At 42.7% G+C, this 15,950-nt stretch overlaps 1 protein-coding gene across 2 annotated transcripts; it reads right to left on the bottom strand.

Moving 5' to 3' along the window:
- Positions 1-4,487: 4,487 nt before the first annotated feature.
- Positions 4,488-7,139, bottom strand: LOC146970082 (integrin beta-1-like). Of its 2 annotated transcripts, XM_085804790.1 has the most exons (7): positions 7,027-7,091; positions 6,585-6,651; positions 6,279-6,348; positions 5,759-6,016; positions 5,440-5,662; positions 4,859-5,091; positions 4,488-4,780 (listed from the first exon to the last, which is right to left on the bottom strand). In XM_085804790.1, exons 3-7 carry the CDS (start codon positions 6,346-6,348, stop codon positions 4,764-4,766), a joined length of 801 nt encoding a protein of 266 aa, XP_085660916.1. In that variant the 5' UTR covers positions 6,585-6,651; positions 7,027-7,091; the 3' UTR covers positions 4,488-4,763. The 2 variants fall into 2 exon arrangements, with proteins under 2 accessions (XP_085660916.1, XP_085660915.1); XM_085804789.1 differs by lacking the exon at positions 6,585-6,651 and having other exon boundaries at positions 7,027-7,139.
- Between the last annotated feature and the right edge of the window lie 8,811 nt (positions 7,140-15,950).

Genomic DNA, 15,950 nt, shown 5'->3' with positions numbered 1-15,950 from the left:
GCTGATGCCAAATGACATGAAGTCATCGTCTCCATTACAGATCTTTACATCAGCTCACAATCATCCTGCCACATACCTCCGATGATCCGTCCACACACTCAGACACTGACTGGTGGGTGAGGAAACATAAGCATAAGAGGCAGATTATAAAGTGTGTGATGCTGTATGTTGCCAGGGCCGTTGCTAGGAATTCTGGGCCCCCTTAAAGAATACTAAAGTGGGCCCCTCCCCCTAACTTTCCCTTTTTTTTCTTAGACTACGTACGTATGTATTATTGTTTTTTATTTAGCCTTCTTTGTTTTGATGCTAATGCAGCATTACACTGCAAAAACTCAAGTATCTTAGCAAGAATATTTGTCTTATTTCTAGTCAAAATGTCATTTATAGTCAAAACAAATCTCATTCTACTTAAAATAAGACTCATCATATTAAAAGTAGCTTCCTTATTACAAGCACAAAAAACTTACTTTCACTGGCAGATTTTTCTATTTATTGTGAATTTAAGTGAAAATTATCTAAAAACAAGTTAATTTTTAGGTAATGAGTCTTATTTTAAGTGGAAAGAGATTAGTTTTGACTAGAAATGAGACATTTGGACAAGAAATAAGACAAATATTATTGGAAAGATGTTGAGTTTTTACAGTGTACTATGGGTATTAGTCAGGGTCTTAGGCAGAATAAATAAGTCATACAAAGATTAGACTACTGGGGTTTTTTATGGGCCCCACTGGGCGCTGGGCCCCTAGAGTTATCATCACCTTTCTCCCCTAGACAACGGCCCTGTCTGTTGCTGTTGCTGCATGAAGCTGAAGCTGTTTTCAGAGGCAGAAGAAGACAATAACAAGAAGCGATAGTGAAACCAGCAGGGTAGAGTCAGTGTGTGACACAATGGCAGAGTGGCACCAGCAGGAAAACCTCAGACCCACCAGAAGCCACAAGGCCGAGGTTCACACGGGGTCAGACGTCACTGTGCTGCCGAGACAACAGATACTATCGGTTGGTTACCAGAGGGGAAGCGTGAGCAAAGTAATGTAGTTTGTGAACGTCTCATGGACGTTTCCAGAGGCAACACTGCCACACTGTGGTTGTATTGTGATACGGCAACACAGGCCACAGGATAAGGAAGATCACAAACATCAGTTCCACATCTCTGTGTTTGTGTAGAGAAAGAAAAGAAAAGAAAGAGACTGACCTGTTCCACAGACAGACTGAGGAAGTCCTTTGTGTCCGGGGCAGTCAGACTGTACAACAGCGGGGGCGGGGGGGGACGGGCACAACATCTGCACTAACTGACATTTTATGAACTGTATTGTACATATATATGTGGGATCCCTCCTCTGTTGCTCACCCTGAGCTTTCTCAGATTTTTCCCTGTTAAAAGGGTTTTCCATGGAGTTTTTCCTCAGTCGATGTGAGGGTCTAAGGACAGAGGATGTTGTTACGATGCCATGTAAAGCCCTTTGAGACAAACTGCTGGTAAAAACCGGCTATACAAATAGAAAAATAAAGAATAAATAAAATAAATATGTATGCATATATATAGGTGATAGTTTGTATATGGGTATATTTTATATTTTATTTTATTCTTTTATATTATTGCTACATCTGTCTACATTAGCTGAGTGCTTTCTTTCGGAATGTTTGGAGCAGCTGACAGATGAATTTCCTTCGGGATTAATAAAGTATTTATCTATCTATCTATCTATCTATCTATCTATCTATCTATCTATCTATCTATCTATCTATCTATCTATCTATCTATCTATCTATCTATCTATCTATCTATCTATCTATCTATCTATCTAACAAACAAATAAGAGGCACAAGCGTATCACAGGACAAAAAACAAACAAACAAAAAAACAAGAACATAAGTTTATAAGAAACAGTCAAATACAAGTGCTGGAAAATAACATTTTCAAGGAGTACCGTAGAAGAAGAAGAAGAAAACAAACAAACAGGTATGCACATATTACAAAAATAAAGCACAAGATACACACACATGCATATGCACAGACACACATTTCATATTCATTTTAATTTGGGAACAAAGAAATGTTAGGTCAGCTGACACAGAAGTAAAGGAAAAGATGCATTGATTCTCTGGGACAACCGCTGTGTTATTTATCACTTTTATAGAAGAGACCAGCGGTCCTCTTTGATATGAACCCTCTGTCCGCTGGGATTGCCCCCTCCCTCACAGAGAATATATGAACCCTCTGTCCGCTGGGATTGCCCCCTCCCTCCACAGAGAATATATGAACCCTCTGTCCGCTGGGATTGCCCCCTCCCTCACAGAGAAGGGATAGATGGATGGATAAAGGTCTGGAGGAGTTGCACTGTAGGTGGAGCCCTCTGGTGGCCATCCGGGCCCCAAGCAGCACACCTCGGTCGGCCTTGAAACCAGGTCTTCTAAGGACTTCCAAGGCCTCTTTATCTATTTACTTTATTTCATCAGCTTCTTTGTGTAACGTCTGTGGATGATTTGCTCCTGTCTCGTGTTGTTTGTCTGTAACTTGACCAGAATATTCTTGTTTTGGCTGCACACAAGAGGAAAGAGCAAATATACGTAAATGTAGGACATGGGAGTAAAGGTTCCTTCCCCGACAGGCCGTGTTTATCTAAGTCTGTCCTGCACCAGCTCTGAATGGCTGCTGCTCCACTTGGTTTATATGTTTATTAAAGGACAATTCCGGGCAAATTCAACTCGGGGGTGTATCTTCCTATCATTTTAGGTCTAACAGAAGGAATCTGAAGATTTTCAGTTTAATGTCTCCTGTTTTGCGGTAGTTGCGTCTGTCCCCGCGTCGCCACGGCAGCGATGAATGGGAGTGGATGTAAGTTCTGCTGTTTAGGCTGTTTACATCCCTCAAAGCAGCAATTTTTTTTCCACAGACAGCGTCAGATGGAGACTCAAACATGCACCGAGAAGTTTATTTACTTCAACAAGCCGACATGTTTGTAAAACTAGATCTAATTCAAAGTCTCCCGGAGTCTCGCGTGAGACCCAAGTTGATGCTCGGTGTGTTCAGGTGCAGTGGGAAAAGCTACCGTTTGTGTCATAAACACAGGAATATCAACTCTTTACTTGCTTCAAGTGTACATTTTTTTCCACAGACAGCGTCAGATGGAGACTCAAACATGCACCGAGAAGTTTATTTACTTGAAGCAAGTCAAGAGTTGATATTCCTGTGTTTATGACACAAGCGGTAGCTCCGACTGCACCTGAACACACCGAACGTCAACTTGGGTCTCGCGCGAGACTCCGGGAGACTTTGAATTAGATCTAGTTTTACAAACATGTCGGCTTGTTGAAGTAAATAAACTTCTGGGTGCATGTTTGAGTCTCCATCTGACGCTGTCTGTGGCTTTGAGGGATGGAAACAGCCTAAACAGCAGAACTTCCATCCGCTCCCATTCATTGCTGCCGTGGCGACGCGGGGACAGACGCAACTACCGCAAAACAGGAGACATTAAACTAAAAACCTTCAGATTCCTTCTGTTAGACCTAAAATGTTAGGAACATACAGCCCTGAGTTGAATTTGCCTGGAATTGTAGAGGTCAGTGTACCAGAGGTTCTGTTCTGTTTGGACAACATCAGGACTTGAATTAGACGGACAATGAAGTTTATCTATCCATCCATCCATCCATCCATCCATCCATCCATCCATCCATCCATCCATCCATCCGTAACCAAGCACACTCAGCCAAGTGTGGAGAAATGGGTCAGCCAGAATTACACAAACACATGTACACCATCCTCAGTTTAGACAAATAAGTTGGGGACAAAGTGTGTTTGCAATGTCACTACACAGGCTGCGGAGAGCTGCAGTGTGTGTTCACCCACCTCAACATTTGTTACAGTAAAGGGATAGTTCACCCAAAATTCAAATTGCACTCATTATCTCCTCCCCCTCATGTGGACTAAGGGCTGGGAGAAGTTTCAGAGTCCTCCGTGGCTTCTCTGAGTTACAGGGGGTCTCGCGCGATTTGCGCCGGCGTTGGAGTGATTACTGACGCCGGCGCTGTTTGCGCGAGATTTGGACGGACCAGGAAGAGGAGCTCCCGCTACAAACAAGCTTGAAATATAGACTTATTTAATTTTTTTCAGAACAATTTCGCATTTCGGAGCTTCAATACAAGACGGACATTACATACGAGCAGCATGGAGGTATTTGGATGTTTTTTGGTTTGTCTTTTTGTTACGAAGAAAAGTGGTATCCATTCACAACCGTCATATGGACATGCACTGCTACGCCGAGACCCCCTGTAACTCAGAGAAGCCACGGAGGACTCTGAAACTTCTCACAGCCCTTAGTCCACATGAGGGGGAGGAGATCATGAGTGAAATTTGAATTTTGGATGAACTCTCCCTTTAACTTGACAAAATCTTACAAGAATAAGGTAAATTACTGTAAATAAAATAAAAGTGATTCAAAAAAATGAAATGACTTGAGCTCAGACTGTGAGAAACACCAGGATTATTGGGAAAAAAAACAATATTGGTTTTATTGACAAAGCTCATGTCATCCACCTTCAGTCACAGAGACTCTGCTCATGCTACACAGACACAGAGAGATTGTGCAAAAGACACACAACAGGTTGTTTCTTTACAGAGTTGCAGACAACGGTGCCTAAAATAGGAAAGTAAACGCATGTAATTGTAAATGCATGAAACTGAGCAGTCGGTGAACAGGGCTGCTGTCGTCGTCGCAGTCGTCTTTTAAACACACGCTATCTTGTGGACAAAACCCAAGCGTGGACTAGCATCCAACACCATCTGTAGAAAAAATGATGCAGTCAAACAAAAGCCATCATATTTAGTCAGATTTTATAATTTAGTGATCCATGATCCTACCCAGGGTCTCCACCACGTGGACCTCCTTGGTGCCGTTCCTGATGGCGTAGGTGTAGTAGAACCAGCAGTCGTTGGCGTCCCGGTCTTTACAGTGACTCAGAGGGAAACTCTGGTCTGTGGGCTCAGGCAGCTGACCACGATCCTTTAACCTGATCAGGTTGAAGTAGCTGCAGTCCCGTTCACACGTGTCCTTCTTCTCACCGGTATAAAATGCTCTGCACTGCACACAGTGTCTGCAGAGACATGGACGGAGGAGTGATTAACTCTCCACCAGCTGAAATCCATTCATTAGATTCACAGAAACATGTGCAGAAACTAAGCAGAGGAACCAAGTCACACTAAGGTCATGATAACAATATGATTCTCACAACTGTTCAATCATTATTTTTCATATTGAATTAGATAACTCTATGGTTGACATAAATGCTACAATGGTCAGAAAAAACACAAGGACACGACAAGAAGAAACACATTTCAACATGGAAGCAGATGTGTGTGTGTAGTTTAAACTCACATGTTGCTTCATAACACAGATTTTCCCAATCTTAAATTTCAGCCAGATGTGAAAGTCTCAGACTCACTTGTGCTCGGTGCAGACGCCCGGACAGGTGGGGCAGACCTCACAGGTTGGACCCTGGAATTTGGAGTCGGTGCATTTGCAGACGCCACATTCACACGTCCCGCGGCCGTTACAGATCTGTCCGTTCTTGGCGAGGCAGGTGGAGGTCTCCAGAGAGCAGTCGCAGGCGCTGCCCGTGTAGTCTCGGTCACAGACGCATTTCCTGCATTCACAGCGCCCGTGTCCTGGTGAAGCACAGGTTGCACATGGTGAAGGTTACCACAGGACTCTCCATGAAACCAGCTGAGTGTTTTACATCATATTGATCACACTGTGCTCACCTCCACAGAGCTTGTTGTTGGACCGGTCACAGTTGAAGTTGTCACACTCGCAGTATCTTCCAGTGTACCGCTCGTCTGGGTTTTCCCTCCTCCTGCACTCACAGTCGCCACATACACAGTCTCCGTTGTTGCTGCAGATGTCTGTCCCGTTGTCTTTTCTGCAGGTGGCGTCCGGGTCTTCTGTCCGGACATCGTCTGTGAAGCACTCGCACTGAGGCCCGTAACGTCCCTCAGGACACCTGGCGTTCAGGTCTCCATCTACGTGAGATGAGAGGTTAAACATTTCAGTATTAACAGGTGTCATCAAACATGACCATAATATAACAAACAGGGAGAAAATAAGTAACAATAAATATTTGGGAAACATCTGCTTTCTCCTCCTTGTTGACCCATGTTCCCCATAAATGATCAGTTCACCTTTTAACAGATGCTACATCACTATGAATTAGCTTATATTCAACAGTTAAGACAAGAAAGACTGCAGAATCTAAACAAATACACGAGCATTCTGCGCTCTTACCTCCAGGGCTGAGGGGTATACTGCCTCCAAGGACTAATACTGACAATATTAAGAGGAACCGCAGATCCATCTGCAACAAGAAAGATCAACCAAGAGCTGGATGAAACGAACCGATCAACATACATACAGTATGTTCAAGATAACATTAATGATTAAAATAATAATTAACCGGAGATACGTGTATTAACGTGGAGGAAACTATTGTTAGTATCTTTTTTTGTGTCGCTACATTGGAACCTTGTGGTTTCTTGAACATGGCAGACAGATTATATGTGACAAATGTAACTTCAAACATTACGCACGCACCTTATCCCCTCTTTTTCAGGCAATTTCCGATGATAGAGTAGCTAACACTTGCCCGCAGAAATTGTCCCTGTTTTAAAGAGATTAAAGTTGCAGAGGATGACTAAATAAAAACACTTATTTTTGAGCTACCTAAAAACGGTTAGTTTTAAGATAGCAAAAAATAAATAAATAAATAAAAACAGTTAGATTTAAGCTAACTAATAAATAAATAAATAAATAAATAAATAAATAATAAAAACGATTAGTTTTAAGCTAGCTATAAAAAAAGGTTAGTTTTAAGCTTGCTAAAAAATGGTTAGCTACAAAAAATGGTTAGCTCTAAGATAGCAAAAAAAGGGCTTAGTTTCAAACTATCTTTTGTAGTGTATATATACACACACACATACATACATATATATACAGTATATATACACACATACAACATAGGCTAGGAGCGACTCACCGTTTAAGCTCTGGTGCTGTTCCCGAGGAGACTCTTATTTTAAATATCCCCCAAGTTCGACAAGCTCTAATTTAAACCCCGCCTACGCAGGAGGAGCTACGGTGGCATGACCGAAACAAACACACACACAACACACATGCGCAGTTTACACGGCTCCCCAGCTGAAATAACCAATAGAAAACATATTCACACATACAAACGTATCCCTAATAAAGATACACAAGACAGTTGTGTGTAAGTTGTTTGTCTGTAACTCTGTAACTTGACCAGAATATTCTTGTTTTGGCTGCGACTCAAGTGGACACAAGAGGAAAGAGCAAATGGACATTGGAGTAAAGGTTCCTTCCCTGACAGGCCTGGTTCGTCTGTCCTGCAACTGATGTGAATCGCTGCTGCACTTGAATCCTAGGTCCATACGTTTATTTGGCCTTAAGCTCAGAGGTCAGTGTACCAGAGGCGCTGTTTGGACAACCTGAATTTAGAGATATTTCCAAACCCACCTCAACATTTGTTAACTTGACCAAATCCTCCAAGAATAAGGTAAATTAAAAAACAAACAAAAGTGATTTGAAAAAATAAAATGACTTGAGCTCAGTCTGTAAGAAACACCAGGATCATGATGAAAAACATCCTTAGTTTTATTGACAAAGCTCATCTACCACTACAAATCACAGAGACTCTGCTCATGTTACACAGACACAGAGAGATTGTGCAAAAGACACACAACAACTTGTTTCTTTACAGAGTTGCAGATAACGGTGCATTAATTATTAAAGGGATACGCCAACAATTTTTTTTCGTGTCTTGCCTCACTCACGAGTCCAAGACAAGCAGATAGACACCATCCTTTCGACTGTGCGTGCAGTAACAAGGGAGATACGGGCAGCACTCCCCTCCCCCTTCCCCTTAAAGAGCTTCTAGCTGCCCTTGAAAATAAGAATTTTGTTCTTTATTTGCTTGCCTGGGTAAATAAAGGTTAAATAAATAAATAAAAGAGCTGGAACACCACTAATTAGCTTAGCTCAAACACTGGAAGTGTATGGGTAGTGTTAGCCTGCCTCCTACCCAAGCCGAAATCAGCAGTCAGAAGCTGATTTCATTTCAGCTCTAAACTCTGTAAATATATCACTTAATTGACATTTCAAACATGTTTAGGTGAGAAAGTAGCCGTTTAGATCAGCAGTGTGTCGTTAATTTGTCTAAATACCAGCTGTTTACTATTTTGTTCGGATGGCGCTAGCCGTTGTGACCAACACACTTCCGGTTACTTTCACAAAATAAACCACCCGTTGCCCTTTACATACAGAAAACCATGACGATAGAATTTGTGCTTTTACTTTGAAACAGGAAGCTAACCTACCCTCGATGTAGCTAGCTTGAACCAAAATAAATCGTCTTTGCTTGAACCCTCCGTTTTGACCGATCTCGTCCCGTTAGCGGCATTTGACCGCTCAAGATGCCTTACCGGAGAGTTTTGTCAGCTCTGAGACAAAGATCGGCCCGCCAGTTTCCCTTTAGAGTTGCTGAAGAGTTTCTCTGATGACTTAAGGTGGAAGCAGGCTAACACTACCTATACACTTCCAGCGTTTGAGCTAAGCTAATTAGCGACTTTAGGTGGAGGCAGGCTAACACTACCCATACACTTCCAGCGTTTGAGCTAAGCTAATTAGCGACTTTAGGTGGAGGCAGGCTAACACTACCTATACACTTCCAGCGTTTGAGCTAAGCTAATTAGCGACTTTAGGTGGAGGCAGGCTAACACTACCTATACACTTCCAGCGTTTGAGCTAATTAGCGACTTTAGGTGGAGGCAGGCTACCTATACACTTCCAGCGTTTGAGCTAAGCTAATTAGCGACTTTAGGTGGAGGCAGGCTAACACTACCTATACACTTCCAGCGTTTGAGCTAAGCTAATTAGCGACTTTAGGTGGAGGCAGGCTAACACTACCTATACACTTCCAGCGTTTGAGCTAAGCTAATTAGCGACTTTAGGTGGAGGCAGGCTAACACTACCCATACACTTCCAGCGTTTGAGCTAAGCTAATTAGCGACTTTAGTTGGGGGCAGGCTAACACTACCTATACACTTCCAGCGTTTGAGCTAAGCTAATTAGCGGTGCGCCAGCTCTGCCCGTATCTCCCTGGTTACTGCACGCACAGTCGAAAGAATGGTGTCTATCTGCTTGTCTTGGACTCGGGATAGAGGCAAGACATGAAAAAAAAATGTTGGCGTATCCCTTTAAAGTAAACTCACGTAATTTTAAATGCGTAAAACTGAGCAGTTGGTGAACAGGGCTGCTGTCGTTGTCACAGTTGTCTTTTAAACACAAACTCAATCCCTTCCTGATCGGCCTCCAGCTGCTGCAAACACCCTGCCAGAGAAAGCGGAGCACTCGACTTTTTTTATATATAGGGGAGAGTGGGGTAAGATGAGCCAGTGGGTAAGTTGACCCACCCCTTGTTTCTAGGAAACTATAGGAAAAAGTTAGCATGTGACCAAATATTAGGGAGGCAGGCATCATTTCATTAGCCTCGTAAACCAGCCTCTCGCGGAAATGCATTTCATTTCATTCCGAGGGAGAGTCTGGCCTCATCCCCATTCTAAGCGTTTGGACTGAAACCCTCAGAAGGCCGAGCCAATCGGCGTCGCCGCTGTGATTAACACAGCACGTTGGCCAATCAGGGACCGACTGGTGCAAAGCCCCGTCACTACACCAACTTGCTGATTGGCTGAATGGGGTTGTCTGTCAACGCTACTACCAAAGATATAGAGAGCCTAAGCGGAAGCAGGAAGTAACGGTCACCATGGGAACTCAACTCTGAAAAACTCGCCATTCAAATGAACGGGACGGAAAATTTTATTTCGTGATCCGTTTGAATTGTGCCATGAGAAAAAAATATGTCCTGTTTAAAACATCATGTTTCATCCCGAGAAATCAGCCGTTTGTTGTAAAGCTATTGTAGAATAAGATTCAGAAGAATCTGTAACCAGAAAGACTACAAGTCGCGTAGGTGACGTCACCATGGCGACCACATGCCGCCCTTTCCCGTGTCAGTTGGTGACGTATTTTCTGTGGGACACAGATCTGTAGTCCGTAGAGCGTCTTTACACAAATTCTTCTGTTGCCGTTTTATGATAAACGGCTGATTTCTCTTCATGAAACGTGATGTTTTAAACAGGTAGAGGACATATTTTTTTCTCATGGCGCAATTCAATCGGATCACGAAATAAAATTTTCAGTCTCATTCATTTGAATGGCGAGTTTTTCAGAGTTGAGGTCCCATGGCGCCGTTACTTCCTGCTTCCGCTTAGGCTCTCTATTAAACCGTCTTTGCTACTACTCCCGCCCAGCTCCCGCCCACCCCAAACGCTTAGAGGGGGGATGAGGCCAGACTCTCTGAGAAATGAAATGCATTTCTGCGAGAGGCTGGTTTATGAGGCTATCATTTCATGGAGTCTGTGAAGATTAGAACCACGTGAGTAAAGTGGTTTAACATTTATGACCAAAAAATAATGTTTCACTCTCAAGAGTGAATTTTGTCGATCATAAGTTTCATGAGAATTGTGTTTAGACCAAAAGAGATGATTGTAAATGTGTTTTATACATGGGTTGTGGTATCTATGAGCTACAACATGAGGTAGTAAACCTAGCATGAAACTGCACCATTTTAGCTGTGGGAGCAATAAACCCAAGCTAAGGTAGCTGTGGGCTGTTGATCCATTTGGCCAGGGGTAAGTTGAGCCATAGATACACTAAGTATGTTCCTATAAACAGGAAAAGTTGTTTATAGTGAGGCCAAACTTTACTTTCTAAGAAAAATATCTGGGATTCTTCCCAAGATGCCACGTAATTGCAAAACTCCCCAAATCTCAGTGAGTTGGTGGCTCAGCAGGAAGTCCCTGCAGTTTGTGTTCACCTGTAACCTGGACAGATGAAATATTAAGTAAAGGGGGAGGTAGGAGATGGATGGAAGGAAAGAAGGGGGGGGGGTTGATCAATTTACCCCACTCCTATGGTCAACTTACCCCATTCATGGGTTTTTCTTTTTTGAACATGCTATATTTTAAAAACAGTTATATTTACACTCATTCTGTTAATTTGTAGGGATGCAAAACATCCTGAAATATATGCAGATGTGTTAGTTAGGAACAAAACTATAATTGTCTTGATGTAGTGATCCTGAATACAAAAAGTGGCTCAACTTACCCCACTCTCCCCTATATATATATATATATATACACCCCCCCCCCCCCAGTTCAACAAGCCATATATCATTTAAAGTTAAACCCTGTTTACGCAGAGGGAACCACGGCAGCACGTCTCGGAGAAAACACGCACGGGGAAGAATGAGGATGCGCAGTCACGGTCCCCCAACGAAAATATGGGTTGATTTGAAAACAACAGAAAATATATTTGCATAAACAGACACATATGACAAGATAAATAATACATTTTAAACACTTATTTGAGTACTACTGTATTTAGTTGTGTAGGCCAGTGTATTTACAGTTGTTTCCAGAGGTAACACTGCCCCTCTGTGGTCAAAGCGGCGTATGACAACCAACCACAGCCCAGTTCAACATATGGCAGAGTAGATAGAGATTTGCTCACTGGTGCAAATCTATATTTATTTATTTATTTTACTGAATCCATTTGTGGATGTTTTATATTTCCTTTTTTTATTTTCACATTTTGCATTTTCCATTTATACCAGCAGCCATCTGCAGTGGTTTCCTTGGCTTTATATTTTTTCTTCATTTCTTCTTGACGAGTCGAGCTACCTGGTGAAGCCAGTGATGTAACTATCGATAACAGGATCAAACTGAGGAGATGCACACATCACACAAATCTTTTTTTTTTTTTTTTTTACGTAAAACATTTATTTGATCCAATTCTTTGGAATGTAATAGTCAATGATCAGAGTCTGAGACAACAGAGACGGATGAGTCTGGGTGCTGACCAGAAAGTCAAAGTACAAACAATACTTTTAGTCACTTAAGGCCTCACTGCTTTTCCACTTTTTTTTTTTTTTTACTTTCTTATTTCCTTTCTTGTTTTGTCTTGTTGTTTTTTTTGTTTCTGGATCTGAGACAGCAAAAAAATAACAGAAGCAGTATTGAAAATAAAACATTTTTTCTTGTCATACAAGGGGGGGAGGGAGGAAAAAGAAAAAATAACAAAAAAAATAATGGCACGTACATCAGTGACGGTACAAAAAGACAAGGTGATATTATACCAAGTAAATAAAATCGTTACATTTCAAAGAGACGATATAAGCTTTTTCGAGAATGAAAAACATCTCTGTAAATTTTACATTTCAGAATTATAACACTGTCATCTGAAACTGTGTTAAAAAGGAGCAACAATAACACTGTCCTCTTCTACCTCCTGTCTCTCCTCTCATAAATCAACATCATAAACACATAGATTTTCTTAAATATATCAGTGCAACATTTGTTTTCACTTCTAGTGCTGCAGAATCCTTTCTTGTTCATAAAAAGGGGGAGGGGGGGGGGCTGTATTTATATTAATGTCTGGCTGACTCAATGGAAACACACACTCACACTAATTCCACGTCTGTAAAGTCAGAATGAAATTGCAATTTCTCAACATCCACAACCTTTTCTCAGGCCAGTTGATACTTTACCGAGGAAAGAAAAATGATTGGAGCAGTGTGTGGTGTAAAGAGCCAATGACGATCGTCTCAACAGTCAGAGCACCTTCACCTGATTGGAAATGTTCGCTCAGATGTTACATGGTTTTAAAACAACGTCTCTCTTTTCTTAAAAAAAAAGAAATAAAAGAAAAAGAAAAACCAGTGAGCATTGATTTCAAACTGACGCTGACTTCACATTTTGAGCCGACATGCTGTAATGCTACATTAAAAATGGGCAGATTTAAGCTCCACAGTGCGGTGCAGCACACAAAGAGACCAACTCCCTGTTGCTGATAAATATGTCAGTCCATCATAGCTGCTTAATGGCTTTTATAACCCCCCCCCCCCAAAAAAAAAAAAAAATCTGTGATGTTAAATGACCACAGAGCAAACAGACCAGCATCACAACACGCTTAGCTACCGAAGCTAAAAACACAGCAAAGCAGTATCATTAGCACAAGGATTGTTGTTTTCAGCTTTGTTTTTAACCATGAAACATAAAAAAAAACAAAAAAAACAGAATTCAGTTTAACTTTTTTGTGTGTCCTTGTGTGGACATTTCTGCAGTAAGAGGACACAGTAGTTCACAGTGAGAAAAATTTACCCTCTTTTTTGACAAGATGCTGGATGTAAAGAGTGGATTAAATACGTTTCAAAATCCCACAGAAACAACAACAAAAAAAACCCTCAGTGCTTAAACTGCAAGTGACATTTTTTAAAATTCATATTTCACCTGTTGCAGAATCAAAAAAAAAAGAAAAAAGTAAAGCTGTTTACTGGTCGTGTCTGTCGGGTTTCTGCTCTCGTTGTGACTTTAGCTCTGTGTGTCATTTCCAGGCCACCGTAGCTGAAGGGAAACAGGCTTTTTAATGAAGGATGGTTGATAATCTTCCCATTAAAGAGCATTAGAAACAGTTATTTTTTGCTCTGAGAAACATGTTTCCAGAAGCTTCTACGTCCTGTCGCTCAGCAGCAGACTCAGCTGTCCGTCCTTCTGGTGTCTCACTGCTGGAGACTCACTCAGCTGCACTGAGGTTTGTCCGTTTCACCCTGTGCAACAAAAGTGTTTTTCTCAATAATCTCCCCAAAACTTTTCTGTCTTTCTTTCTTTCTTCTGCTTCTCCTTCTTCTTCTGTTCATCGTTGTGAAAACCTCCTGATCCCAGGACACAACAACAAAAAACAGCAACAACAACAGCAACAACATCATCAATAACAAAACTCAGGATCACGTTCGATCATCAACGTTTTGGTTTCGTTTTTCTGAAACTTTGAAGAGTGGGAGGAGTGGGTTTTGATTCCAACAGAGAAAGAAAGGATCCTGCGGCACTTGTGTCTTTTTCTATATTAAAAAAAGGGCGTTCAAATATATTAAAACCTATGTACAATATGTTGGATGTGTCATGTGCCATGAAAACGAGGCATTCAGGGCTCCTACACAGCTTCCGTTAACAAAGTCCAGAGCTTATCAAATAAAAAAAAAAAAGAAGCTAGAAGTTGAAACTAGTGTGTCAGTACGACCGTCATCAAGGCGAGAAAGGATCTACAGGTCTACACCGACTCGTGTTAGTTGACGGGACATGAGAAAAACTAAAAACAACTAAAAAACAAAAGTGTAGTTGTATGATCACAATCTTTTTCTGTGTGTGTGTGTGTGTGTGTAGGAACCCTGGACGGAGAGAAAACAACCAGCAGAAGAAACAAGGCAACGGAAAAACTGGAGGAAAAAAAAGGCACTGTTGGAACTAGACACGCGCGCACACACACACACACACACATGGAAATATGCTTCATGTATACAGATACAGTAAACAGTAAGTGTAATGCTCACACCCTTACAGCCAGACTGTGTGACATATACACACCTTGAAAGAGGTAGTTCAACATTTTGGCAAATTGGCCCATTGCCATAATCCCTATAGTTTTAGCAGTAGGTTCGTCACCGACAATTAAAGGTAACGAACCTACTGCTATGACTATAGGGATTATGGCAATGGGCCAATTTGCCAAAATGTTGAACTATCCCTTTGAATGCAGATGTAGAATGTGATAAGATGTATGCACACACACACACACACACACACACACACACACACACACACACACACACACACAGACACACACACACACACACCGAGCAATAGAGCCAGATATCAAGTAGCAAATTTCACACACACACACACACGCTGCTCGTTCTGTGAAACTGTGACATCTGCAAAAACGGAAAACAAATAAAACAAATAATAAAAAAACCCCAAAAAACTAAACGCAACTCTTATCTTTCTGTAAAAGTACACAAACGATACGTTCATTGAATTGGTCTCAACACCAGCATGTGATTACATGAAATCAACAAAGCACGCCAAAAAAACAAATAGGCTAGAATCCTTAGTTTTCTTCGTCTTCTTTTTTTTTTGCTGTACAGATTCTTTATACACAGTGCCCCCTACAGGTCAGTCTGTCCCGCCGTGCCCCCTACAGGTCAGTTTCTCCCCCTACAGGTCAGTTTCTCACACCGCGCCCCCTACAAGTCAGTCTGTCCCCCTACAGGTCAGTCTCTCCCCCTACAGGTCAGTCTGTCCCACCGTGCCCCCTACAGGTCAGTCTGTCCCACCGTGCCCCCACCGTGCCCCCTACAGGTCAGTCTCTCCCACCGTGCCCACTACAGGTCAGTGCCCCCTACAGGTCAGTCTGTCCCACCGTGCCCACTACAGGTCAGTGCCCCCTACAGGTCAGTCTCTCCCACCGTGCCCCTACAGTCAGTCTGTCCCACCGTGCCCCCTACAGGTCAGTCTGTCCCACCGTGCCCCCTACAGGTCAGTGCCCCCTACAGGTCAGTCTCTCCCACCGTGCCCCCTACAGGTCAGTCTGTCCCACCGTGCCCACTACAGGTCAGTGCCCCCTACAGGTCAGTCTCTCCCACCGTGCCCCCTACAGGTCAGTCTGTCCCACCGTGCCCCCTACAGGTCAGTCTGTCCCACCGTGCCCCCTACAGGTCAGTCTGTCCCCCTACAGGTCAGTCTGTCCCACCGTGCCCCCTACAGGTCAGTCTGTCCCACCGTGCCCCCTACAGGTCAGTCTGTCCCACCGTGCCCCCTACAGGTCAGTCTGTCCCACCGTGCCCACTACAGGTCAGTCTGTCCCACCGTGCCCCCTACAGGTCAGTCTGTCCCACCGCCGCTCCTGAGAAATAAAATTACATCGGCTCACTGTCAGCCCACCCTGCCGTCCCATTGGTGGCCTCAGGCCCCCCCTCCCCTCCCTGTT

This window comes from Trachurus japonicus, chromosome 17 (genome assembly GCF_045865225.1).
Source record: "Trachurus japonicus isolate A0001 chromosome 17, Traja_1.0".
Lineage (NCBI taxonomy): Eukaryota > Metazoa > Chordata > Actinopteri > Carangiformes > Carangidae > Trachurus > Trachurus japonicus.
Note: the sequence above shows the minus strand (reverse complement) of the source record. Positions and strands in the feature narration are given on the sequence as shown.

What these genes read in the sequence shown, in the direction of transcription:
- LOC146970082 (XM_085804789.1), bottom strand. Translation starts at nt 6,348, where the DNA reads ATGGATCTGCGGTTCCTCTTAATATTGTCAGTATTAGTCCTTGGAGGC. An exon ending in CAACAACAAGCTCTGTGGAG is followed by an intron (nt 5,663 to 5,758) that starts GTGAGCACAGTG and finishes GTGCTTCACCAG; the next exon opens with GACACGGGCGCTGTGAATGC. An exon ending in GGCGTCTGCACCGAGCACAA is followed by an intron (nt 5,092 to 5,439) that starts GTGAGTCTGAGA and finishes ATGTCTCTGCAG; the next exon opens with ACACTGTGTGCAGTGCAGAG.